At 42.6% G+C, this 25,153-nt stretch overlaps 1 protein-coding gene and 1 long non-coding RNA gene across 9 annotated transcripts in view; one reads left to right on the top strand and one right to left on the bottom strand.

Annotated features, from left to right (window-relative positions):
* LOC310900682 (receptor-type tyrosine-protein phosphatase eta-like) overlaps positions 1-25,153 on the bottom strand; it is a 124,159-nt gene that overhangs the window by 69,622 nt on the left and 29,384 nt on the right. The window contains exons 1-5 of one of the 8 annotated variants that reach the window (XM_083838987.1): positions 15,093-15,187; positions 13,378-13,440; positions 6,215-6,343; positions 5,560-5,638; positions 3,197-3,505 (exon numbers count right to left, since the gene is read on the bottom strand). Coding sequence is in view for 6 of the 8 variants with exons in the window: in XM_083838989.1 (XP_083695115.1) it covers positions 3,882-3,956 (75 nt within the window). In the remaining 2 variants the exon portion in view is untranslated. Of the gene's footprint in view, positions 1-3,196; positions 3,506-3,881; positions 4,119-5,559; positions 5,639-6,214; positions 6,344-13,377; positions 13,441-15,061; positions 15,188-25,153 lie in introns of those variants that run through there. The other 7 variants (XM_083838984.1, XM_083838985.1, XM_083838988.1 and 4 more) reach the window with 7 other exon arrangements.
* On the top strand, positions 15,304-17,929 carry LOC310900715. Its single transcript, XR_014585349.1, has 3 exons — positions 15,304-15,441; positions 15,550-15,607; positions 16,848-17,929. It is a non-coding gene; the product is annotated as an uncharacterized lncRNA (long non-coding RNA).

Here is a 25,153-nt window from a genome sequence, read left to right as displayed (position 1 = left end):
TGCTTTCTAACGTCTCACACGCTAGCACATGCTCACCTACACTTAGTTGGCAACCTCCCCCCACAATTAACGTCCTCCTCTGCACAGTCATCTCCTGCTGAAAGGTGATTTCCTACGGATGGCTCCATTTAAGGCAGGTTCTCTGTCACTCTCCCCTTCCTATATAGCAGTAGGCCCTCTCTGCTAAAGAAAATTCAACTAGCTCCTCCTGCGCTCCCATTGACCTTTGATGATGCTCAAGGTATTATCTACATTCAAATTTTGAAGTCTAACAAAAAGCAGTCACATCAGGTTAGCATCCAACTGTGCAGAGACTTACTGGCTCAATAGCTTTGCTCATATCAGAAATCTTCTTTTAAGCAAGAAAAAAACCCAAGCAAACAGATGACTTGAGATAGTTTCATACCTACGAACACCAAATTTCCAGTTCCCAACCACTCTCTGACACTGCTGAAATGCTCACTCCATGATATCCTGTAATTGTAGTAGGAAGACGGAACTGCACAAATTAAAATTATATGGATTAGTAAAAATCGGCTCCACATAATAAATAATTTTAAAACAGTAACAATTTCTCTCTCTCATACTTCGCAACTCCAACCAAAAAAAAATGACATGCCATGAAAATCCTCAACAAAGACTTGCATGTAGCTCACATAATTGAGGAAGTACTAATAATAGCGTGGCTGTTTGCACAGACAACATTTCCACTGTGGGCCTGAATTCTGATCTCAAATACGCAGAAGAAGATATTTTGTTGTGTGTTGCTGGCTGTGGACTAAAATCCAAGTACTGGAAACCAACTGAGTGTGCTGCAATACGCAGTCGCTGTGCACATCTGTGGCGCCTTGAAAACAAAGCATTTATCGAGCGCTGCAGAAGGTGTTCGCAGCGTCTGTTCTCATTTTGAACATACAGAAGCTCTTGAAATAAGACTAAATTGTGGTTTAGTAAAAGAATGAAGGCATTTGCGTTACAGCATCAACCATCAGTCACCACAGAAAATAATGCATCCTGACAGATGAGAAGTATATCTCCAAGCTCCTCTGACACAAGGAAACACAGCCCACAGCCACAGCTTCCCTTCCGGCTCTCCATGGCGTAACTCCAGGCATGCTCAGGTCTCTAGACCAGTGATGCCAAACTGGGGTATCTATCTAATGGTGGTTGCTAAAGGCTTCATCCAGAGGTGGCTTTACAGTAGCAGCTAGGTAGCCTCACATTTCTCAAGCTTTATTATATTTTAAAGCTCTTAAGGAGCCGTGCATAGATTTACACCAAAATATTTACTAAATCTTTTTGTAAACAGTACTTACTTTGAACATCTTTTTCTTTCATGTGACAAATAGAATAATTTTATTAACTAAAATTTAGGGTACCATGCAAGAATCAACAAGGATGATTAACAATGACCAGTATGTAGCAGAAATTAACCGACATGCAACATACACACGCAGCAAGCCCATATTTTAAACATGATGGTGCTTCGTTTAAACTCCTCAGCTCAAAATTCACATCAGCAATTAAGTCATAATCCTACATAATCGACTCAGGCAGCATCAGTAGGAGTTCTGTGCAGGGAATAAGCTGTAAGAACAGGCTATTAGGTCCACATAAAAGGCATTTGTAATTCTAAGCACCAAAACAACCACACAAACACAGGAGCTTACAAGTCTATTACTTTTGAGTAGTGGATGTTATGCTGTTGTATCACTAACAGGATCCTTCTCAAACCACCAGCTCCCATAAAAACACAAAACAAGGTCCCTTTGTCCCGTTTTTAAAACAAAAGAAAGCCAACCTTGCCCGCTATTTTGTAATTTGTTAAGAAAAAAAAATAGGGAAGATGCTTATCCTTGAGTAAAAGGCACCATAGAAAGATCATATGCCTGTCACACCACCAAGGAGCTGCCGTGACACAGCCGTTCCACAGCTCGGGATGCTTCCCGGCCCTCGCGTGTGTTGGGGCCGACAATGCTGCCTGTGTTAGGAGCGCCGTGCCTTGTCCGACCCCACAGCCGTTGTCTCAGAGGCAACGTGGAGACCGGATCCTGCCAAGCTGCTTCCACCCAACTCGCTGTCCTCCCTCTTGCAGGCTGGCAGGGAGACTGCAGACAAGGGGCCATAGTTTCTTACCAGCACCACACGAAGCCCAGCTCATGGCACGTGCCCGATGGTCCCACCAGCTGCTGCCTCCTTCATCCTTCAGCTGGATAACTCACCAGGCAGCCCCAGGCCACATCCCTGTACCCGCACACATGCCACACCACGAACAACAGTGGCCAGCACTGACATCTGCCTTAACCTGTGCCAAGAATTCACCACACAGAGCCAAACTGTTCCCTACTAGATGCCATCCTTATTTTTAGAGAACAAAACCACGTCAATGGTACTTGGAACAGGCAGCAAGACTAATTATGCACAGAGCAATCATTCCCTCCAAGTAAGGCTTTATTTCACATCCTTATTATTGGCATTAATGGGTTACACAAATCCAACACACATTTTTCACACGTTACCCCCCCTAACCACCACAAGCAGCCGTACTGAAACTTAGCTATTTCAAACAAGCGAATGATTTTCACAGGGACTCAGTTCCCATTCCCCCACCTCTCTCAGGAGATCAAGCAGGCCCTCCCAACGTTCAAAACTCCACAAGGTACTGACCAGCACCAGTCAAGAGAGCTGGTGAACCCAGAGTCCTGGCACAAGGTCCTGGTGAACCCAGAGTCCTGGCATACCTCACTGGTAAGGGTCATGTCACAACCGAGACTGTCAAAAATTGCAGTCTTCAGCATTGTCAAACCATGACTCCCAGCCTTGGTACAACAGCAAAAGGAGATGGAATTACAGAAACACATGTACCCAAAACTGAATACATAAAACATACAAAGAGGATGAGGCAGAGATTTACAATAACCGTTGGCTGTAATCACAAACTGGTACCAATGTAAGATAAGGAAAAAACAGTTAAACAATAGGTGGTGTAATTCTGCTCTGTGACCCTCAGGGTGGGCCTGAAACACAAGCCAGGGGAACCATCAGCACAGGTTACTGAGCACCTTGGTCCATACCAACACATGCTCACGCTTCTGTAGGAGAAACGGTTGAAGTAGAGCAGCCAAGCAAGTATTTCTGGAAGCAAAAGTTCAGCAAGCCCCCAGACATGACAGTTCTCAGCAGTCATGTAGCATACCTATGGAAATGTTAGAGAATCATCAGCCAAGAGAAGAATGGGGTGAAAGTCTATGCCAGCCAGCGATGGGTGGATCACCTGGCAAGGGATTACAATTTACATCACCCAAAGGTGTTCTTGGAAGAACATCCTGCATCATGCTCGGGTGTAGAGGGAGGTAAGCTTGAAACGCAACTGTGCCAACAGTGGCCTCCAGTTGACCCACGGCCGTACACCACCAGGTCCGCTCTGTCCACGCCACAGCAGGGTTTTACTGCCCAGTAACCACATCGCTCCTGAAGCCTGGGACCCAGCAGGCGACGCGCATCGCTGGCGTGGGAGAAGTGCAAATAACGCATTACTAATTAACCAGCAGTGACACAACGAGGGCAAGCTACCATACACAGCAGGGGGGACTGGAACCATCCCTCAGGTAGCTTTAACCGAGGCAAGCACCCGGGGCACCCTCACGCCCAGCTGTCCCGCGGGCTCCCGCCTCCGGTGCCAGCCGGCAGCCACCCCCCAGAGCTGAGCCCCCCAGAAGGGGGCAGCCCCCAGGACCCCGGCAGGGGACCGAGCCCTGCTGGGGGGACAAAGGCCGGCCGGGAGGCCCCAGCCGCACACCTGCCCTGGGCCTCCCCACGGGGCAGGTGCGGCGGACGGGCTGCGCCCCGGCGGGCGACCCCCGCCCCGCGTCTCGCCTCACCTCGGCAGGCAGCAGGAGCAGCAGCAGCAGGAGGAGGAGGAGGAGGCAAGGCAGGAGCCGCGGCAGCCGCCTCATGGTGGCGGAGAGCGCTCCCGGCGCGCAGCCGGCCGCTCAGCCCGACACCGCCTCCCCCGGAGCCATGGCCCCGCGCCGCCCGCCCCGGCGCCGCCCTCCCGGCCGCCGCTCCCCCTAGCGCTGCGCACGGGAGGAGCCCGAGGGGAGCCCTGAGCGGGGCTCGGCACGGCACGGCTCCCCCCGCCCCTTACATGGCCGTGCTGCGGCGCGGGGAGGCTGCGGCTGGCGCTTCCCCGCCTCCCCCCCACCCGCTCCCTGCCACCCCTCGCCCCCCCCCCCCCCCCCCCGGCGGCCCCGTCCCTCTCCTCGTCTGCTCCGCTGAACGCCCTGGCCCTATAACCTCCCCTGCTGCCCCTTAAGGCGTCCCCTCAGCCGGGAGAAGGGAAAGGGCCGAGCGAGGTGAGCTTACACACCGCGTCTTTAATTACGGGAGCACGGGCAGGCTTGGTTTTCCCAAAGGTTGGGAGCTCACAGGTTTGCAGTTGGCCCGTCTTCCCCTCAAAACACACGCACAGCGTTATGGAAGCAGGTATTTCCCCGGGAGTTCATGGGGAGACTCCCAAGAATAAGGGCATGTGCATGGCTAAGGGTTTGAGGGGCTGAGAATTAGAGCTAGATAACGAGGCTGCTCATCCCTTCCTATCAGTAAGGCTTGGAGGAAATCGATAATTACTTCCTGAAACTACTTAATCATTAGGGCACATTCAAGTAAGAAAATAAGCACTGTACAAAACCCCTTAATAAAATAATCTTTTCTATACTTTCCATTCTGTGCAAGGCACCTGAGAATTATTTTCCAGTTGAAGGCTCTTCCTGGTAAGCCACATGACTGCCAGGAGTTTCACTGGTTGCAGTGAAGTTAATGCTGGGGTAACTTCTGCAGATCAAACCCTACAATTTGGAAATCACACCTCTGACTCAAGCTCCTTGTTGCAGCTCCCTGTGCCTGCAGAGAGCCCTGGTGGCTCTAAGATGCCAAAACGCAGCTCCTGCCTGGGCAGGGTTTCACTTGCATCTAAACACAACCAACCACCTTCACCGCGGCACATCAGGGTTATGCTGCACAACTGCACTTGAGCAGTTGTACTTGGCCATCCTCAGTTCCAGCTCACAGCGAGAACATCGTGGTGTTTTCGGTTGTGCGCCTTTCCAGTACAACAGTCTAACAGCTAATCCAGCCAGCCTTAAAATTCAGTGGGAATATCTCCACTGATTCAAGCAGCAGTGGCATCGAGAGAGCAAGAAATGGGATTCTGACCTGTTCAAATTTACAAGAATCTTGAAGCTGGTGTTGCCATTCCCAAACTCACGTTATTCCCAGACTCTCAAATTCACTCATTTTTCTTTCCTCAGTAGGCCATAGAACCCATCTTAGAAGTAGCAAGTATTGTATATCTTCAGGTATTTTACTCCATTGCTCCAGAAAGCAACCAGCCAGCTGTATTGTCACTACAGGAAGTTAAAACTCTTTCACAAAAGCATGTCTGTCTGGATCCATCATAGCTGAAGGGGCTTTCCACGTACAGGCTATGCAGAATCTATGATAATTACTTTCACATAATACTTGTGGCTGAATCTTCACAACTGCTCGTATGTCAATTACCTGAAACAAGAGGCCTGTGAGGTTCTGGGAGGTAGTCACAACTCTGGAACATCCACAGTAGTAAGAAACTGTATGAATCCTGTGAAATTTACATGTAGCAAAACAGTATTTCTAGGTCTGTAGGACAGAACTGCCTTAATGCAGATCTTTGATTGTAGGTATCATTAGTGGCATTGTCATCAGCAGTTGCCTATATAGTGAGGTTAAACTGGCACAGAAGGCATAGGAGGATCGTTACTGTTTCAGGGTACAACACCCAGTGACTGTTACCAGACCTCAAAGGACTAGCTCCTTTCCAGAGGTATTTCTTGTGTGCTATAAGTATGCCATCAGTGCCATAACACCAGCTGCACTGAAGTGACCTATCAGGATTCACTGACATTTGAATAAGCTCAGATATACTGAAGATGGCCACAGTAGGAAGTGCCAAGAAACACATGGCACTAAGAATGTAATACTTTGTAACATAAAACAGAGGTGCAATTTCCACTTGATTCATTGAAAAAAAAATGATAGCAAACTTCTTTTTGTATGTACAGACTCTGATGAAACATTCATCTCCCCAAGATCGTTTAAAATTCTTGGGTGAATATTCCAAAATAGGCTATTCTGATTAGATTTTGAGAGGCAAGTGGAGAAAGAATGGTAAGTGTACCTCATAGTTTCTTTGGATCAGTGACTCTTCTCTATAGCACGCTGTCATTGAACGCTAGCCATGCAGACCACAGGGAAGAGCTGGATGACAACAAGCTGTGATTCACGCCAGAATCTGGGACTTAGCATGCTGAAAACCAAAGAAACAAAAAATTAAAGCCCAGATTTTTAAACAGTCTTCCAGGTGTTAATTGTTCAGCAGCAATAACCATCTCAACACAAATAATTTCCAGGAATTAGAGGCTCAAGGTTGCATTTCAGGCTACAGGCTCTTCACAGCTTGTTACTAATCTGCTGGAAATTCCCTGAATGACAACTGCGGTTGCCTAATTGTTTCTGTAGGTAAATTGTGTTTATTCTACAGGCTTATATTAAAGCTATATGCGTGACAGGATTATAAAACCGGGTAGGTGTTGCTCCTGGGCTAAAGCTTCCACTGTACTTTCATCTGAAAGTTAATTTGTGCATCTGAGTCATAAAACCTCTTCAAAAGGAAGCATCAGAGAGAAGTGTTTCCACATCCTTATAATCAAGTTTTTGAACAAGAGACCTAAGTTTAAAAGTGGCCTTGGGCTCTTGCTCACAAATCCAGGAGGAATGTGCAGGCATACTACTTATGGGCGATCTAGTTTGTACAGTAAGGTGTACTATTGATGCTCCAGGCAGAGAGAAAGGGGAGACTGCAAAAATATACAGTAATCCAAAGCAGTCCAATTCGGAGCAGTCACCCTGGCCGATAACATCAGTCTTCCACTGAGACTGGCAATTAAATAGTTTCTAAAAAAATCAGTATGGCTATATTTAACTGCATACCACAGCCAGCCTCAATCACAATAGCATATTCTCATTAGTTATTCACAGTTTCATTCATCAGCTCAATGCAGTGTCAGCCAAAAGAGGCTTCACATTGTTGAGCATCATCAGGAAGGGTGTTGAGAACAATGCAGAGAACATCATTTTGCCAGTACATAAAATCCAGGTACACCCACATCCTGACTAATGTGCAGTTCTGGTCTCAGCATCACAAGAAGGACATAATGGACTTGGTAGGGAAGGCACTGAGAAGGGCAGTTAAAACGACATAGATGATAGCACAGCTGTCTTACAGAGAGACTTAAAAAGGTAAGATTTTTCAATTGAGTGGAGATGGCTACCCAAAAATAGGATGAAGAGCTTTTCTTCATTAAATCCAACCTAGAACTAAAACCACACACCAAAACTAGTACAACATTGGCTTAGAACAGATGCAATAAGTTGGTTTTTTTTTACATAACAGGCAGCAAACATAGCAATCTGTAGTCACAGCAGGTTTTAAAGGCAAATGGCATAAGCAGTTCCAAAGAGAAGGGTGACAAATCCAAGGACATGTCCATAAACAGGAAGAAGGCAGAGATGAGTCCACAACATCCCAAATCAAAGACTGCATATGTTAGTCATGGACCTGAGATGGCGGTCAGGTTTCTTTGCTTTTCTTAAACACAATCTCCTAATGCTGCTGGAGACAGGACACTGGGCTGGATAGATTTATCTGTGGCCTCCCCTATAGAGCATTCCTTAGTTGCTTACAGCAGCGATGTCCAAAACAGGGCCTTGCTGTACCAAAGTGTTGTATAAGCACTCAGCAAAAAATGAGTGTTAGCATCAGCTTGCCATTTAAATAGGCGAGACAGGACAATAGGTGAGGAAAGTGTACGTTACTATTGTCATTAATAAGAGAGGAAGCACTCAGTGATATGATTTCAGACTGGGATCCAAAAAGCACTGTGTGTTCTTGCTTGCCATTGCAAGTTCACAGATTCAGACAAGACAGGACCTATGTGACTCACGCTGAATGACAAACGGCCTTCTGTCCGGTCCATCGTTGCTCAGTGCCCTGAAGCAATGTAAGTCCGAAGTGCTCCTTCTGCTTGACATTGCTCTGACTCTTATTTACGCCACTTTATCAGACCCCTAAAGGGTCCTTCAGGATTCCATATACCACTGAACTCAGATACATCTCTTGGGAACAACTCGGAAAGCAGGACTCCAGTCCCTTTTATATTGCAACAGAGGAATACGGGGAGAATAAACTAAAACATACATCACCATAATGTACAGTGTTGTCCTGGGAACAAATGCAGTTCTACTGCTTTTAAGATTATCTTGGAAGAAAAGATTAACTAAAAGAAGATTGACTAAAGGTATTCACAGGAGAAGGTTTTTATATATATACACACATGTCCACACACAAATAGTAACAAAACAGAACAAAAATTGGTACGTAATTTGGTTCAGATGTTCTCAGATCAAATGGAAGATCACAGCACACAGTTCAGTCTGTCTGCCCAGCCTCAGAGACGTAGCAAACACTGGACATGAAATTAGAAATCATCCTCGAGACCAGAGCAGTGCATGGAAAGGATAATGCTACACTCATTAAAAGGTTATAGAGGTGAATGTCTTCATGAGTGCTGTGGATCTTCCTGGGGTGTCTAGCTGCGGGCAGAAAATGAAGAATTTGCAGCAAATGCTACACTCAGCAGCAGCTTTGGTTAAAAAAAAAAAAAAGTAGAACACCTTCTATTTAGTACTGCACCTGGGATAGTTCTACTGTTATAACAGATGCTGGAATGTCTCTGAAGTTGGATGTGGATCTAACCTGGTTTCTGCTCACATAAGTTCTCCACAGTCTGTAGCTGCCAGAGCTACTGGCTGAGGACTGCTATGTAGTATTGTAACTCCTAAGCAGCACATTTTCTTGCTTTTTCTTATGTTCCTCACAAGGAATAAAAGGTGTACTGAGCTGCTGGCATGACCATCTTTAAGTTGGATGGTGAAATTTGACCAAATAGGACATTCAAAGGCAATGTCACTTTCTGAAAGAGGAAAGTTAACTTCTGTGTCCCGGTTAGGCCAGGTTTGGGATGGTTTTCTTTTGACTGAGGGAGAGGAGAAAGACAGTTTTAGTTGCTTTTTATTGCCATGGTGGAGGCTAGAAAAGAGAACAAACTGAATACAAGCTTTTGTCTTCTTTTTTTGACCTGACTTTCAACAAGACTTCAAAGTGCAATAACTGAAAATGACTTTCGGAGGCAGGAAACACCTTCAGTCAATCTATTACACTCATTCAGCGGCCAGTTTCCTGAGTGGGAGGGAAGGTGGGCAGGGAGGATATCTTTTACATAATAATTGAGGGGAAAATATGCATTAAAAACCCACAGAATAACACACTCCAAAGCATCTGCAGCACCTGAGCTACTCCCAACACAACAGAATATTTTTGTAAGTGACTCAAGTTCAAACAGGCATCAGTCTTATAAGCAGGCTGTCTTCTATGCAGCAACAAATGGGCTTAGCTTCAATGGGTGTAGGGAAGAAGTCCTGGCCCTATAGCCTGCCTCATGAATGCCATCCCGTGTACTCACTAGGCTTCACACAGGAATAATGTCATGGATTGCAAAGGACTACTAGCACAATAAACATACAGAGTTTTACTCAGACAGGAGAGCGATGTTCATGACAGACAATCTCTGTAGGGATTAGCAAAGGGCACAACCGTATCTCAGCAGCCCATAAATAAGGGACAGGTCTGAGGTAGCATATAGAGCAAAAAGCAGCAGGGACTGACACGAGTCTGGAAAATACTGGGAGAATCTGGGAGCCTGTGCAGCCAGTAGAAAGATTTCCCCTTCTCCCCCACCTTACAAGCTTTTTTTCCTCATCTCCCTGCTTACTAAAATAAAATGCATAGATTTTTTTAGCATGTAGAACTTGAGCGGAATCACTTTCACCTATTCTAAGTCTCTGAGAAAAACTGTTTCCAAAAAAAAAAAAGACACCATACAATATAAACGGAATAACATCAGAATAATTTCTAAAGCTGTGCTACAAAGCTTCACAATTGCTGAGTCTGCTCTACTGAACAAGTGAAGTCACCTGGCTGATGTGAACTAGCAGGTGTGGATATGACTGGGGACCTCTATCATAGGACAGTAAAAAAGGCAGTGGCTGAATAGTCTATGCTGTCCAGAAGTACCATCTGCCACGATGTCCTACAATGATCCTGCCATCTCTAAAAACTAAGGCCTTAAACTTGTCTACAACACCATGGCTCTGTGACACCGCTTGCCAAAATGGCTGGTAACTAACAGAACCAAGATTCCCAAATGTAAGGACCATAGTCTCTAGCCATAGATGACTGCTCAAATCCCAAAGTGGCAAATATCAATGTATTAAAGAAGGAACAAGTTAAAGAAATTAAAAAGCAAATATATTGATTTTTTTTTTGACAAAATGATCAAGCCTCCTTTTCCCCTATTTTCAACATTGTGAATTGAGTGGCAGAGGGCTACTGTTAGGGGTTAGGGCTAGGCTAACCAGGCTTTCATGATGTCTTCTGTTCATCCCCCCAAGAAATAAAAATAATAGGCAGAAATTATGCAAGATTGCAGATGTTTTTCAAGGGTGATACATATCAGCTAGATTAGGAAAGAACAGTTGGTGGATGTCCTAGGTGACTAGTTTTCAGAGTCAATCAACTCTTGCTCCACTGCAGAGATTGCCCCTAAAAGTGATGTGGACACATCCTCTTGTATTCATTTCACACACAGTATTGAAGCATGAATTTTTCCTATAGCAATCTACATTTGATAATACTGTAATAAAGCAGGAAAAACAGTAAGTTAAGCAATAAAAATACTGGCTGGAATACAACTGTCCTGTTTTACATATAACCAGCACAAATGCCAGCTTTAAGCTGGACATCTCTTGCCTTTTCCAAAGGTATACAAGAAGTGTCAGAAAGGCAAAAAGCAAAGAAGTTAAGTCTGAGTCCCTGGAGTCTTGGTATTCAGCACAAGGAGAGACTGAGACCATCCTGAGCCTCTTTTTGGCTACCAGGTGCTATTTACTGGACTCAAACCAGTGTGATTGAATTGGGATAGTTTCAAGAATTTTGGTAATAAAACCTGCCAACCGAGCTTGAAAAGCAGTGGCAAGAAGGCTAGGAAGACATCTGCCTGGGAAGAAAACAAAAGCTGACATCAAAAAATTATCAGCTCACATCCCAGCTAGCATGACTACACTCTCTGGCTCTGAATTTGCATCCCTGCACTTGCAATTCAAATGCCTGGTGATGCACTCTGATCTTTGTTCATTTACTTGTCCTGTCTGACTGGAAATGATGCTTTGGCAATAACCTGCTATTTACTGTGGCACCACAGCCCTAAACATCCTGCAAGACATGCTGAGGCTTAGCTGGCCAAATTCTTATACTGACCTTTCAATTCTCAATGAGAACTGAACACCAAGTTGGCTTATATCCCTTTCAAAACTCTCAGGTTCTGTTTCTAGATTTTTTGTTTTAGTATCTATTTTCTTAAGGAAAAACTGCTATCTACCACTTCAGCAGTCAGTGCTATGCACCTTCATTATGCTCCTGGAAAGAAGCTCTCACATTCATTAAACTCTAGCTGAAATAATGAACAACAAAACAAACAATGAAGTACTGCTATTGCTATTCCCCCGTATTTTAATAAGATGCACTTGCATATGAACAAAAATGACAGACTAGTACACTGCTTTTTGGATTAATAGTTTCAGTCTGTGATGTTTCCACCTGTGATTCCTTATTTAAACAATAGGCCGTTCTGAATGGTGCTTCTGTTCTGCAAGAAAACAAGTGCCCAGAGGGCAAGGAAGCCACATCAACAATTACAAATAAATCCCGTGGAAGGCACTTAGAAATTGATAGATTAGATTCTGCTTGCTTCAACAAGTACTCACCAACAATAGTCCAAGTTAATTTTATAGCTATTTGACAACTTAAAAAGGTTGGGTGAATAGTCTGCTCTCTTAAAACTGAAAAATTTCATTTTCCTAAAGATCCTGAACTTCCCAAAGTGCATCTGCATAAATATACACTGTTGCAGGAACTTTACAGGATATGAAAACGTGATCATTTGATATTTTCATACTTGTCCTCCTTGCTAATTGCTACAGATCTGCTAGCAAACTCCAAAGTGAGACAGTGCAGAAGGGCAATAGCACTACAGACTATATTCTGTGCCAGAAAAGATGCAGGGTTTTTTGATTATTTTTTTTTCCCCATGAGTGACTGGCTAAGGAGCTGTAACTGTCATCTCTGTTGCTAGCTGAAGACAGCCCAGATTAAGCACATTAACTCCTTTTGAGTATAAACAAGTGTCTTGTCTTCAGCAGGGCTTTACAGCAGTACAGATACTCTGTGTCACTGTAAAAACGCCCCTTTTTGGCAAGGAATAACTTCACAGTGGCCAGGGAGAAAGGAAACAGGAAGAGAATGGGGTAAAAGCAAAACAGATAGCAGGGGTATGGCAGAAAATTACTGCCTTATTTCTCCACAAGACTCATACCTCCAGGTGATACCAAAGCAAGGAAATAAAATGTTTGAAGTGGCTGACCAGGAACATAAATCATACAGCACAGACCTTCAATATTAAAGCTGCAAGTCAAAAGCAGGGAAATGCTAAATATATATATATATATAGTTTTCTTGTTCAAGAAGCATTGCTGCTGCCACACCACAAGCTGCAAAGTGGAGGTAGGGCTATCCGCTGCAGATGTGGCCATAAATACACCTCATGGGCTTCCTGTCAGACTGTGCTGTTATTTTTGACAAACCAGGTATGCTGAGGCTGATGCTTTTGGCTAGGCCTGGGTTCTCTGCTCTCAGTCACTGGCTTCTGTGCTCTAACACACCCCAAGAGGGACACTTAACACCTGATACAGGGGAAGCATCACTGCCATGAGAAGACTCCCTGTGCCCACCCACCATGGCAGTTTGACCAACCTTACCTGAACCTCAGGCAAGCGGGTGCCTTGCAAGTTCAAAGTGGTGTCCTTTTGAGAGATTTCTAATCTCTGCAGCTCAGAAAAGCAGCAGCTAATAGAGAATGTGCTTGTGCTTTTTAGTGATTGTCAGAGGGAATGGTAATGGAGCCTTTGCACAATTAATTTCCTTTATCCAGTGTCTTTAATTAATCTAGGGGATAAAGCTGATTATGTTTCTCTTCTGCAAAGTATATTCTTTCTGTACCACAAGTTGAGTTTGCTTCTACTATTAAAATGTGGTTTGGTGAGACAAATAAATACAATCCAATTTATCATTTTTTTTTTCCTAACAGTTGGTCTCAGCATCAATCTTACCTAGTCCATTAGCCACTTCTGACTCAAGGAAGCATGTATCTCCAAGAGTTAGCAATTCTTTGTCTAAAGGTAACAGAACAGTAAAGAGTAAAGTTAAAACCATAAATATTTTTATCTCAGTAACCAAAATATGCTGGTTAATTAACAAAACTATTTGCTGGTCTCCTTCTGAAGAGGTCCTCAGGTTTTGGCCTGGTCAGGCCCTGAGACATGAGAATTAATCCTTATTGTCATCTACGTGCTCTTCACAAGCTTAGATTTTCTGAACAAGTTCATTTAGTTAAGATAGCTCAGATTTTTCTCTAAGTAGATTATCTAGCATCCTGTCTTAATCCCTTTAATTTTGTGTGGTAATTACTGCCTTTCTTGTGTGTTTTATTGAAGTTTGGGATGCTGTATACAAAAACAGGCTGAGGTAGAGGTTAAAGCATACGTAGACATAAGTAATAGCTATAGGACAGAAGAGATAAGGAACCTACTCAGCATTTAATGGTGGTGCTATTCCCTTCTAGAGGGTAGTTGTCAAGTACATTCTCTAATTTCTCTCCCCTGGACACAAAGGGCTGCTGTACTTGGCCTACTGCATAATGCACATTATCCACAAATGTGGGCCATATTCCTTCCTGGTATCCCACGAACTACAGGAACTGCCACATTTAGCAGTGAAAGCTTTACTGCCTCATCTAGGTTCTGGCAGAATAAGCTGGAAGACAGCTGTTTGCCAACTGAGAAATGTTTTCTCAGGATGCCCTGCCAGTCCCCCATTCCCTCCCTAGATGACATCAGGTAGAAACACCATGTTTTCAAAAAGACACTTACTGACTAATAAAGCTACTAAGGAAGTACGAGCTGCCTAAATACAAAGTCTGATCTTGCTTCCATTCAACTATAAATAATTCCAGTCATCTCAATTCCTCTGAATTTATTTCATTTCAAATGAGTTCAAGATCACCACCACCTTTAACAGTTTGACTGCCAGCCTCTTGACAGTGGCTTTTTCTCCTTCCAGAAGTATCTACACCTGCATCACAGGCAGAAAAGACTCCCAGTTCTTCTTTAAAAAGAAATGTGACTGGCTCCCTCCTGATTGCAGGAATAAGTTTAGAAACATGATCCCTAAAGGGTCATCATCCAAAAGGTGAAATAAACTCTTGAGGACAGGGGAGGAGACATACTTTTTAAGTTCTTTTCATTATCTCTGAACATCTGGCACAGATGAACCAAATGAACACTTGGCTTTTAAGGAGCTTTTCACACTTTAGAGGTCACGGACTTTCACTCAGTCCTTTGTCAACTTTACCTCAGGTGCACAAATGGACATCCAAGATGTGCAAAGCAAAGGAGTACCATGAACTCCTAAATTTCTGCCACTACTAAAGCCATTCCACATTTGAATCTCTGACCCCAAGGCCTGGCTAGACAGTGCTGTTTGGACAAGCAAAGTCTGCCCAGGTGCTTTTAATTATTAAGAAAGTAGTTTCCCAGAAATAGCTTGCTAGCTGTCTGTTTGCCAGATCTATTTCTTCCGACAGGAAAAGCTAAATGTAAACCTCCAGCACTTCATAACAGGCTACAGAAGTCTCCCTCCAACTGGAACAGGACTCTGGAAAGACTGTGCCATACTCTCTTCTCCTTTGCAAAACTCTGGGCCAACTCATAAACAAAATTACCCCACCTAGCTTACCAGACCTCTGTAGAGAGATTCTAAGAGCTACCTTACACCGCCAGAAGCGGCACAGTGCTGAAGAATCTCCTGAGTCTTGATATAGACATAGGCATCACAGGCTTGTGAAAACAAAGCAAAAAGAGAGCTGCTGTTATACGAATGCTTATAAAGCCCTTGCATACTGCTGAAAGAGACTAGTCCCACCCTGTTGCTTGAATGTAGTTTCAAGGCAAAATTGGGCCCACCTGGAACTGATTGAGAAGGAAGGTTGGTGGATATGTTTGCCTGTTCTCTTTTTTTCTTCAGCATTTATTTATTTTCAAAATGTCCTGTTATGGACCCTGTCAGATTTGCCCAAACTTCAGAAGAACTGGTTTTTATTTACATATTAATATGAGGTACCTTATGTATTGCATGTGTTACAACTTTTGCTGACCTCAAAGGCAACTCTTCAGGAAGTATTTCACCTTTCTCTTCCTTGATCTATACCCGGGAATCTCTTACAGGAGGCAGACAGAACCTGAGGTGCAAATCCAAGAGGAAAAAAAATGTTCCCTAATAACGGTAAGCATGATATAGCAAGGCAAGGAATTGTGTTTCCTAGGTTCTGCCCACCTGTACACACACACCACTCTGGCAGGAAGAAAATGAGACAAAGAACGTTACAGTGAATAAAAAGGTCACTTTTCACAGTAACTGCCAGGCAGCTCATGGTTCCAACTCTCCCTTTGCAGCCTTATTCCCTGCTGGCATGGCATCTGTGCTTAGTCTTCAGCATTGAAAGCTCCCTGTTTGTGGAATCTGTAGCCAGACTACATGACAGGATATATGTTCTTATTAGTGCTTTTGTTTCTAGTTTGGCAATATTTGGAAGACATCCAGAAGACTTGTTAAAGGAGTGTAGGTTGAAATAAATTGATGTTACTCAGATATTACTAGGTTATTCTTAATTCTAATGATGCCTAGGGATTACCAGGAGCAAAGTTCCCTAGTTGGTAGGTACCATGCAAATATGTAGGATAGTATTTGCTTTAAAGTGGTTATGGATAAAATAGGAGGCACAGAGAAGGTTTTTACAGATGGCACAGAAAGCAGTTAAGTAGCTTGCCCAAGGTTGCAGAGAAGGATTGTGTGAAAGCCAGAAACTGAGACTCTGTCTGCTGAGTCATAAAACATGAGTTTATTCATCTGAATTTTTTTCCCTTTGCATAAATGCCAAGGAGCTCTGCTGTGATACAATATACCTAAGTTGCTTAAATGTAGCTGAACTCAGTATATAGAGAGTGGTCTCATTAGCTTAAAGAAATAAAGACCTTTGTCGTACAGAGGGTGGAAAAGACACTACTTATTTGCAAGAAAGGCAGTGGCCTAGTCTTCTGGGTCACTGCTGGGCAGTGTCACCCTTGTGCTTAGTGCCAACAGGGAGATGACTCACTAGTGTTGACACTGTGGTGCTGCTGTTAGTCTCTTGCACATCTGACTTCCTTCTTTTGGGCAATTTTTACAACTGTACCCATCCACCACAGTTCTTCAGCTCATTCAAAGTTTCCATAGGCAAACTCAAAGGTCTGGAGAGAGCTATGTGAAAATATTGCCTGTCTGCTACAGATACAGATAGATGCCAAGGGAGGCTTGCAGCTCAATTGGTGAAGCCCTTGCAATTTACAGCAAAAAAGAGGAGGGAAGAGGACATCATGAGGGAATTGCATTGCAGAGCACTGCAAATTGAATCGGGAACTGGGCTTTTTCTCCTCTGGAGACTGGTTGTGAAAAAATAAAGGATTGTCTTGCTTCCTCTTCACAGGAGGTCAGGCAAGGCAGAGAGCCGGCATCAGCCTCAGCCAGCTGAAATCAGCAAGCATAAGCAAGAAATCCAGTGTCCAAAAGTAACCTTTAAAAAATTAAGACCATTACATGGCACCAAAATAATGCAAAGCAGAGCTTCCCCAGAGCACTGTGGAAACATCAGCACTGTCCCATTACACAATCCTCCATGGCTGCCTACAGAGCAAGCAAACATCTAATTCAGTCACTAAAGAGATCTGATGTTTTCGGCAGGGGATCTGAGAATTGAAGAGGTGGTATGACACAGGATGGTGAAGAAGGAAACAAAGCTAGGGCAGAGGGTCCCACTGTGTAGAACAAAACCTCCAGTTGGCAGGTGACTCCCTGTTTGCCCTGTCTGCTGGCTTCTGATCTGGCAGAGTACTCACGGATATTTAACTTGAAGCATTTGAGCAGTCCCTTGAAGGCAGTATGGATGCATGGCTTGTAGTGTAACACACAAGCCACATGCTCTATTTCAGTGCTATCTTGAAGTACTTCCCAAAAAAGCAAGATTCAGCCTCCCTGGCATGACCTAGGCAATTTTTTGCCAAAAATTTCCCACTGGTCCACATCTGCTCTGATGGAGAAAGAGCAGCAAGGTGGACTCTTCAGCAAAACAGACATTGAACCTGAAAACTGAAGATCTGGGTCCAAAAAGAAGAATTTTTAGAAGACCTAAATGTATCATCAGCTCAGATAGCACTGATTTTACACTTTCTGTGAAGAGAATTGATACCTTAGAATCCCTATATAAGTTTCTAGAAAAGTTATTTGACTTTCAAATTAGCATCTACTCCCAACTCCAATGGGATTTGCATATGCCCAGAGCTTATTAAAAATTAAGATATTCTTCTGTAGGAGGTTAAACCTAAAGACTTATGAACACAACTTTAGACATTCACATTTGGAAAATGTTGATCTTCCTCTAAAATATTATTTTATTAACTGATTTTTCTCATTATATAAATGTTGTATCTAGTGCTTTCTAACTGCACCGATAGGTTGGGTGTGCAAATGAAGACAATGTTAAAAAAAATAGAAAAAAATATTTCAAATTTTCATCTGTTTGGGTGTTTCCTCTGCTTTGCCTTTTCATAAAATGCTCTCCTTTGCCTCAAGAAAAATTTGAATGCTCTTAGTTTCTGAATGTTGTCCAATGAAAATTTCTGAAGGTTATTTTTTTCCATTTGAGAACAGAAACATGTCCGTTCCATGCTCCCCTGCCCACAGCTGCTAAAAGATGTGTAAAAAAACACAATAAGCCCAACCCAAAACATTAGTTATTAAACTTCCCCCTTCCTCTTATTTTGTAATAAGTTAACTGCCTGCTTCTGAACTGTTTTCATCATGAAAACTATTCTCCTCTAAGTTGCTAATACACCCAGAGAACTGATAAGCTAAGAATATTTCCTGATTTTTTTTTTTTAATTTCCACTTAGTATATATTTCTATGCCAAGCAGAATTACATTCTCTACCCACTCTGAAATTCATACCCAAAGATACATTGCCTGTAGAAAGGCAGACCTTAGGAGGCTTTTTTTCTTGTCTATTTTTTCCTATCTAATGCTTTGCTGGTTATGGAAAGTTATTCAAGACTGATCCATCAGGGTGCTCTGAAAGAACTTTTATTAGTAACAAACAAGGCTAATAGGCCAAGGCAGCACATAAACAAGAGGTTTTTTCTTTTAACATCAAGATCCCTAAACAAAGGGACCTATTGATCTTCTAAAACTATAATACAGAGCACTCAGGTTTCTATATTTTGGGTACAGAAACTGCTCTAGCTTCCCGCCAGAAAAATGATGCCAGGCTGCCTTTATACAGCACTCAGAAAAAGGTTAGAGCTCTTAGGAAAACTGGAAATTCCATGGCTATTCTTAATACTCTTATTATCATTATTCTCTTACTATTAATAATATTCCACTAAGAATATTCTGTATTGTCTTCCTCTATCAGTTTTTTACCAAAGTAGTGTTATACAGCCCCTGACTACATAAGCACACTCTGGTAGTGGCAGGAAAGGAGTTTTGAGCAGCTGAGCACAGATACCTACACCAGTTGTCACAGGACCCCAGTGGGACCTCAGTGGGTGGGAGCTCTGGTTTTGCCCAGGAGGCATCTGTGCTGCTCTTCAGATTCACAAGCATTGCTAGTGAGGACCTTGTTTGAGTAAAGTGGTCACCAGCTGACCCCTGCACATAAGCATCAAGCCAGCTAGCCTTGTTAGCCCAGGTACCACATTTTGCCACCTTGGTTCTGCACTACTTGGGATTGAGAAGTTCAGTAGGACAGGCCACACTGGAACCCAACCAGACAAAGAGTGACAGCTCTGCTACCGTGGTAGGTACTTGTGTTATGCTGAAGAGAGACCTAAAGGATCATATCAAATCTTCTGTTAGCCTACCAACCTGTCAATGACAGTGGCCAATAGCAGAAGCCTAGGGAATAAAAGAAGAGAGAAGAGAAGAGCAACATGCTAATCATGTATTGATGCTTTTCAGGTGTCTCTGCAGCAGGTTTTATCCAGCATCCAACAATCTGCAGCTCAGGACTCTGGGATGTAAAGATATATGAATTTGTAGTGCATCTATGTGGTTAGAACCTGACATAGATGCTTTTTGTGGGAAAGAACAAAACTCACCAAGAATCAAAATACAGATGTCACTCTCTTCAAAGGTTAGCTCAGACTTGGAAATACCAGAAATGTTTGATGAAAGCCTCGAAAATATTATGGAAAAATAAATTAAAAAGCAAGAGAGAGGGAGTTTCCTAGCCTGCCCTGGGCTCTTATTCCCTTGTCTGTATCCAACCCATTTGAAGCTCTTGAGTCTTGGGTTAAACTGCTATTGGTGATACAGTAACCTGCAAGCTAGATGAGGTTACGCCAGCCGGTCATCCTGTCTTAGCTAAAACACTTTAAGAGGAGCAAGAAGAAGAAGGACTAGAAAGACTTTTGTAATGAGCAGAAGTATATCAGTGCTTTTATGGCCTGGTGACTGGAAGCCCTACACATGTTTCATTTGATAAGGCAATCACAAGGCTTTCATTCTCATCTGAATAAGAACATTTAATCTTCACAGTATTAAGTCCCATGTGCTAAATTAAATTTCCTGCCAGCTCAGCAAACCGTTTTGATACTTTGAACTGCATTGTACATGCTTTCCTTTCATCACAGGATGCATTTTGTCTCAGTGTCAACAGCCAAGAGGAGAAACACCACTTAGGTCAGAGAGCTCCTTTTGCTTAAGCACAAGTATCAATATACTGCAGGCAGTGAGCTGCGGTGTTCGGAACAGCCGTCGAACAGCAGGCAATTGGGGTGGGATTCAGATGACCAAGCAGAGCTACCTGCAGTGGGGGTGACTACGCCTGAGCTAGTCGCTGCTGGCTCCTTTAACTGTTCCTGGGTAAAAACGTCACTTGGCTGGCACAACACAGCTCATCTGATGCAAGCAGCAGAGCAGACAGAGAACATCCGAAAAGTGCCTCCTTCTCTACATTGATTTTTAAGGTTGTGCAGACAATCAGCTTACATGTGGACAGCCACATTGCAAGTCTCTGTGGTCAGGACAGAAGAATCTGCTTTTTAGTTCCGTTCCAGTTCTAGGCTAATAAAAGATTTTGCTACAGTAGGTTTGGGGAGGTTTCTGTATTCCTCCTGCTGCAAGTCTCTCACCTATGAATATCTTTCAAAACGCCTCACCCCCATAAGCTCAGTTTTATATCTTCATTCAAGAGTCACCTAAAAACCTAAAGCAGAGAAAGCTGGTCACATTTTGTTTCAAGGGAAGAGAAGGAAGAGGGGGAGCAACTGATGGCATTATTGAAATAGTAGAGTTTTTTCACATCCTAAATTCTCCACAAGTTTAAAATGTTGTATCTTGGTAAAGTTTGCCAAATACTTATGCTGATTTTGTAAGCAAAGTTTTAACTGTTTTCCCTATTTACATTTCTTCTAAACGTGATAGGTGTGATAAAGAAATTTAAAAGAAATATAAGCTCAATTAACACTATGGTACAAATCAAAAGGTAGACTGGAGGAACAATGTGCAATGAAAAAAAAAAATGACAGGACACAGAAATTTCCCATTCAGCTCTCTTTTGGTCAACTCTGTTCACAGCTCAGTCCCTTCCCAACATTTCTTGCATCATCTGAAGTTCATAGCACTTCATAGATTTGCTGGCTCAGGCTCAGAAGTATGGGTGGTTTAGCTATGTAAATCAGCTCAAAAATGTACTCACAAATCACCTTTTCTTTGTTATACCAGTGAAGCATCACAGGAAGATGAGGTTGACCTACAAACCTCCATTTCTCAGTATTGCAAACTAGCTTTACTTGATCAGAATAACTGAACATGTCCGAGGAAGAAAAGCTTAATTTGCTATAAAAAGGAATTAACTGTGTATAAACAGAAACTAGGTTTTGGCAGGCTCTCCTCTTTCCTAATCCCTCAGTATTTCCCCAATTACTACACAACCCAATCACTCTACATAAGTTGTTTGTATTAACGTTACAAGAGGCCATCTGTCTACAAATACCCAATCAAATAATAGAAACCTCAAACCAACACAAGAACACTCAAATTCAGCTACTGACTGGTCTAGAAGATATTTTGTGTAGCATAAATATTTTCTTTTTAGGCACTTCAATAAAATTCTTAGAGTTTTCCAAGCATTTATCATTTCAGTGTGGCAGAAAACTGTAACAATTCTTTCTCCACCCATTTCAAGAATTTTTACTTTCAGTCACCAAAGATGATGTAACACGAGGCCTTTCCAGTGTGCATCACCCTGTTATCACAGCCCAAAATACTACTGTGTATGCTACGGATGTTACAAACTTAGAAATTATAACAGCACATTCTAATCCCCCAAACTGTGCCTCCCTTAGAGGCATCTCACCTGAAAGATCAGCATTCCTCTACAAAAGCATGGATGTAGCACACCCGTGGAGCATGGATGGGTCCCCCGAATCAGTTTAGATGGACTGGTTTTGGTAATCCAAACTAAAATACTTGGATTAGTTGTACAGTTTCTGTGGAGAACTATTTTAGATTTGTTTTTAATTAAACATACCAATCTGCATAGAAGACGTGCATTTTGCTTTAAGAGCTTCAGTTTGAAATCGGTATCATTTGTCATATTCAATATTCTTGCTGAAGATGAGGGAGAAGAGGAAGAAAAATAGGAGACTGCACAGAACTAATCTGGCCAGCATTAGCAATTATAGCAACTTGTATCACACTGTGCCATTTTTTTTCTGCTGTCCAAAGTTTCCATGGGGACAGAAGAGATTGAAAAGATTAACTATGAGTTGCAATAACATCTCTGAGCAAGGAACACAACAAAATGTTTGGAAGTGTGGCAAGAGGGTGTTTCCCTTTCTTGCTCAGCAGTCTAAGAAATTATAGTGATGCAGTAGTGTGTAGCTGTTTCTCAGGTACCCCTCAGCTTCCACATTTCACCACTGCTCATCCAGATGTCTGAGAGAGGGAAATACCTGCATATCCTATGAAAGAAATACCATGGTAGTCACAGTGCCTCTAAGGAGATGATGTTGCAGCACTATGTGCAGGAAAGCTACAGCTGTGAAGTCCCCACTTTGCCACATGCAGTGAGAGCTCCCAGCCTGTTAATAGAGCAGTTGCTTGTGTCTGGCCCTGATCCTGGGAGATGAAAATTCAGAAATGTTGCAGGCACGTATGATCAGACTGTTACACTGACCTACACTGATGCTTAAGAACTAAATTTGCCTTAGTAGCCATAATGATTCTAATGTGTAACTGTAGGTTTAAAATTAAATGTCAGAATATATTAAAAGCAGCTGATCACAATGACAACAAATACAAATATCATGGAGAAAAATCAAGAGATTTCTGGAAATAGACTAGATTGGATCTTGAATGATTATCTCAGCCTGAATACATATATAGTTTAAGTAAAACCCTGTCATTCTTAGAAAATCTTGCCTTCGAAATATATCCTGGGATTTCTGTTTCCTAAGAGCATTAAATATAACGGTGGAGTATCTTTTCATAACTACCTTATGCAGTAGAATTATGATATACTGAGAACAATGACCACGGTAACTAAAAAGGACATATGCAGCAGATTTGTATAAAAAAAGTTACACAAATGTTTGCAATATGGTCTGTAGTATTATCATTACCGCTTAGGGAAACAAAATATTTCACCAGGGATAAATACAGCAGCCAAAAATCAGCTATTATGTAATAGCTGAAAAAAAAAAAAAAGGAAAGGAAAGGAATAGAGAGGGGAAAAAAAGCACTCTGCATCTCCTCATGGTCCCTGGGGTATCTATACAGACCAGATGTTAGGAGGGAAGGATGTGCTAGTACAGCCTGCTGCACAACCCAAATGACACAAGGATTAGGCTTCTTGCAATAGTGTAAGCTTTGAGGTGTAAAAAATGCTGAGGAACTCATGCTCATGGAAGGCAATGGGGAGGAAGAAACTCCTGTGCTTAGTTGTAGGTCTCTGCCTCAGAAGATGGATTGTCAATTCCTGGCTGCGTTGTCTGGCAAATCATCTATCTCTTTCTGTGTCTCAGCTACCTGTGTAACAGCTGCGGACAAAGAGTGATTTTGTATCATTCAGAACCATGCTGAGAAAAGGAATCCTTAATTTTATTATCAAATAGTCATCCTAGTAGATGCCAGTCATTATATGTTGTTATACAATAATATAGTTGTTATAAATTACATGTTTTTACATTTGTTATGCAGATGGAACAGTGCATTTGGAAAGCTGTTCTTCAAGTATGAAAACTACGCTAATAAAACTTATTCCCCTTCCTGCATAAGCTATACTATTATGAGACACCTACCACCTACATTAACTGTAACCATGTGCAGTAGTTGTTGTTTCTTTCTTTAACTTTTACTTTTTCTACTACTTCAGTAGAGTGGATGCAGTGTAACTTCAGAGCGCAGAGATGGACTAGCAATAAGAATGCTGTTCAGATGCTAAACCCACACACCATTTTTTCTGGGCCTGAGAAAAGGATGGACAAGTAGCAGGAGAGTTAATGTCAGGAAATAATAATAACACTAATACTTCACTAATTACTCTTTTCCTCTGCACTCGATCAAAAGCAAGATTAGGACTGCAGCTAACCAAAAAATAAACCCCAACAATTTATGTTAAGAATAAGAGGATACATCTGTTTCCTGCCTTAGCCAGATCAGCTTACCCTTGTCATCAGAATAGCTGTGCTGAGACGCAAAGTTCTGAAGATTAAAGCCGAGGGTCACTATTTTTACCCAGAAGAGCTCAAGAATATGCGTAAGACTAGTTCATTATGTCATCTCTGACTGTGACAATGCAGAAGTATTGCCAAATGGGGAAACTCCTAATTGTAAAAAGCTCATCTGAGGGAATGCAATTGAGAGATTAAGCAAATATCTGCCCCCAAAGACTTCTTGACTCCATTTCTAGAAGTCAAAAAGACAGGCTTACCATATTACTAAGCACAGAACTGACATTTGGCTTTAGCAGGACTTTACCAGTACGTCCAGTATGTCTCAGCTCTTACTGTGCAAAGTCTTTTCCATATTTTAGAGCTGGAAGAAAGACATATTGAAAATGGTCTCTTTCATTTAATTTTTCTTTTACATATCTCTGTTTCTGGACTGTTCGCAGGATTTCTTTTTTAAGATGAAATTTGCTACAAAAACTATCAGAGTGGGAATACCTAGTCATACCGTCAACTTACTACCATCTGTTCACTGGTTACTCATGAGTGGTTGGAGTCCCCTTTGTGCTAAGCGCTGCATGTATGCATAACAAATAAGAAAGTGCCTGTCCCACATAGCTCAGAATAGACCAAGCTAAGATTTGCTCAAAGACTGCCAGATGTACGTGGCAGAGTTGGGAAAAGAGCCCAGATTCTCTCATTTCAGATTCAATTCCAAAGCATCATCTTTCTTTCTGAAATGGATTTGATACTGTCCTATGTTAGCTGGGAAAAGAAAAGACCCATGTCACTGACAAACAGGGTTTTAGTAGTCTGTGGCTTCAGCTGTGAATGGAAAGGCTGGTTTTATTTAAGCTGAATGAAGGTGGATGCTCTCCTACAGCCAGCACTGTTCAGAATGATGGCAGCAGAAGTAATCACTTTGCTTCACACAGGCTTCTATCCCTATGAAGCCTCCTGTCATAGAGGAAATAACAGTTTGGTAAAGGTCCAGGTCAGAACTGGTCTTTGATCTTTCGTAGCTTAGCAAGGTAATGTCTCCTAGTTAACTGCAGTCAAATTATAT

Source organism: Anser anser, assembly GCF_964211835.1.
Source record: "Anser anser genome assembly, chromosome: 5".
Taxonomy (NCBI): Eukaryota; Metazoa; Chordata; class Aves; order Anseriformes; family Anatidae; genus Anser; species Anser anser.
This window is presented reverse-complemented; position numbering and strand designations above follow the sequence as displayed.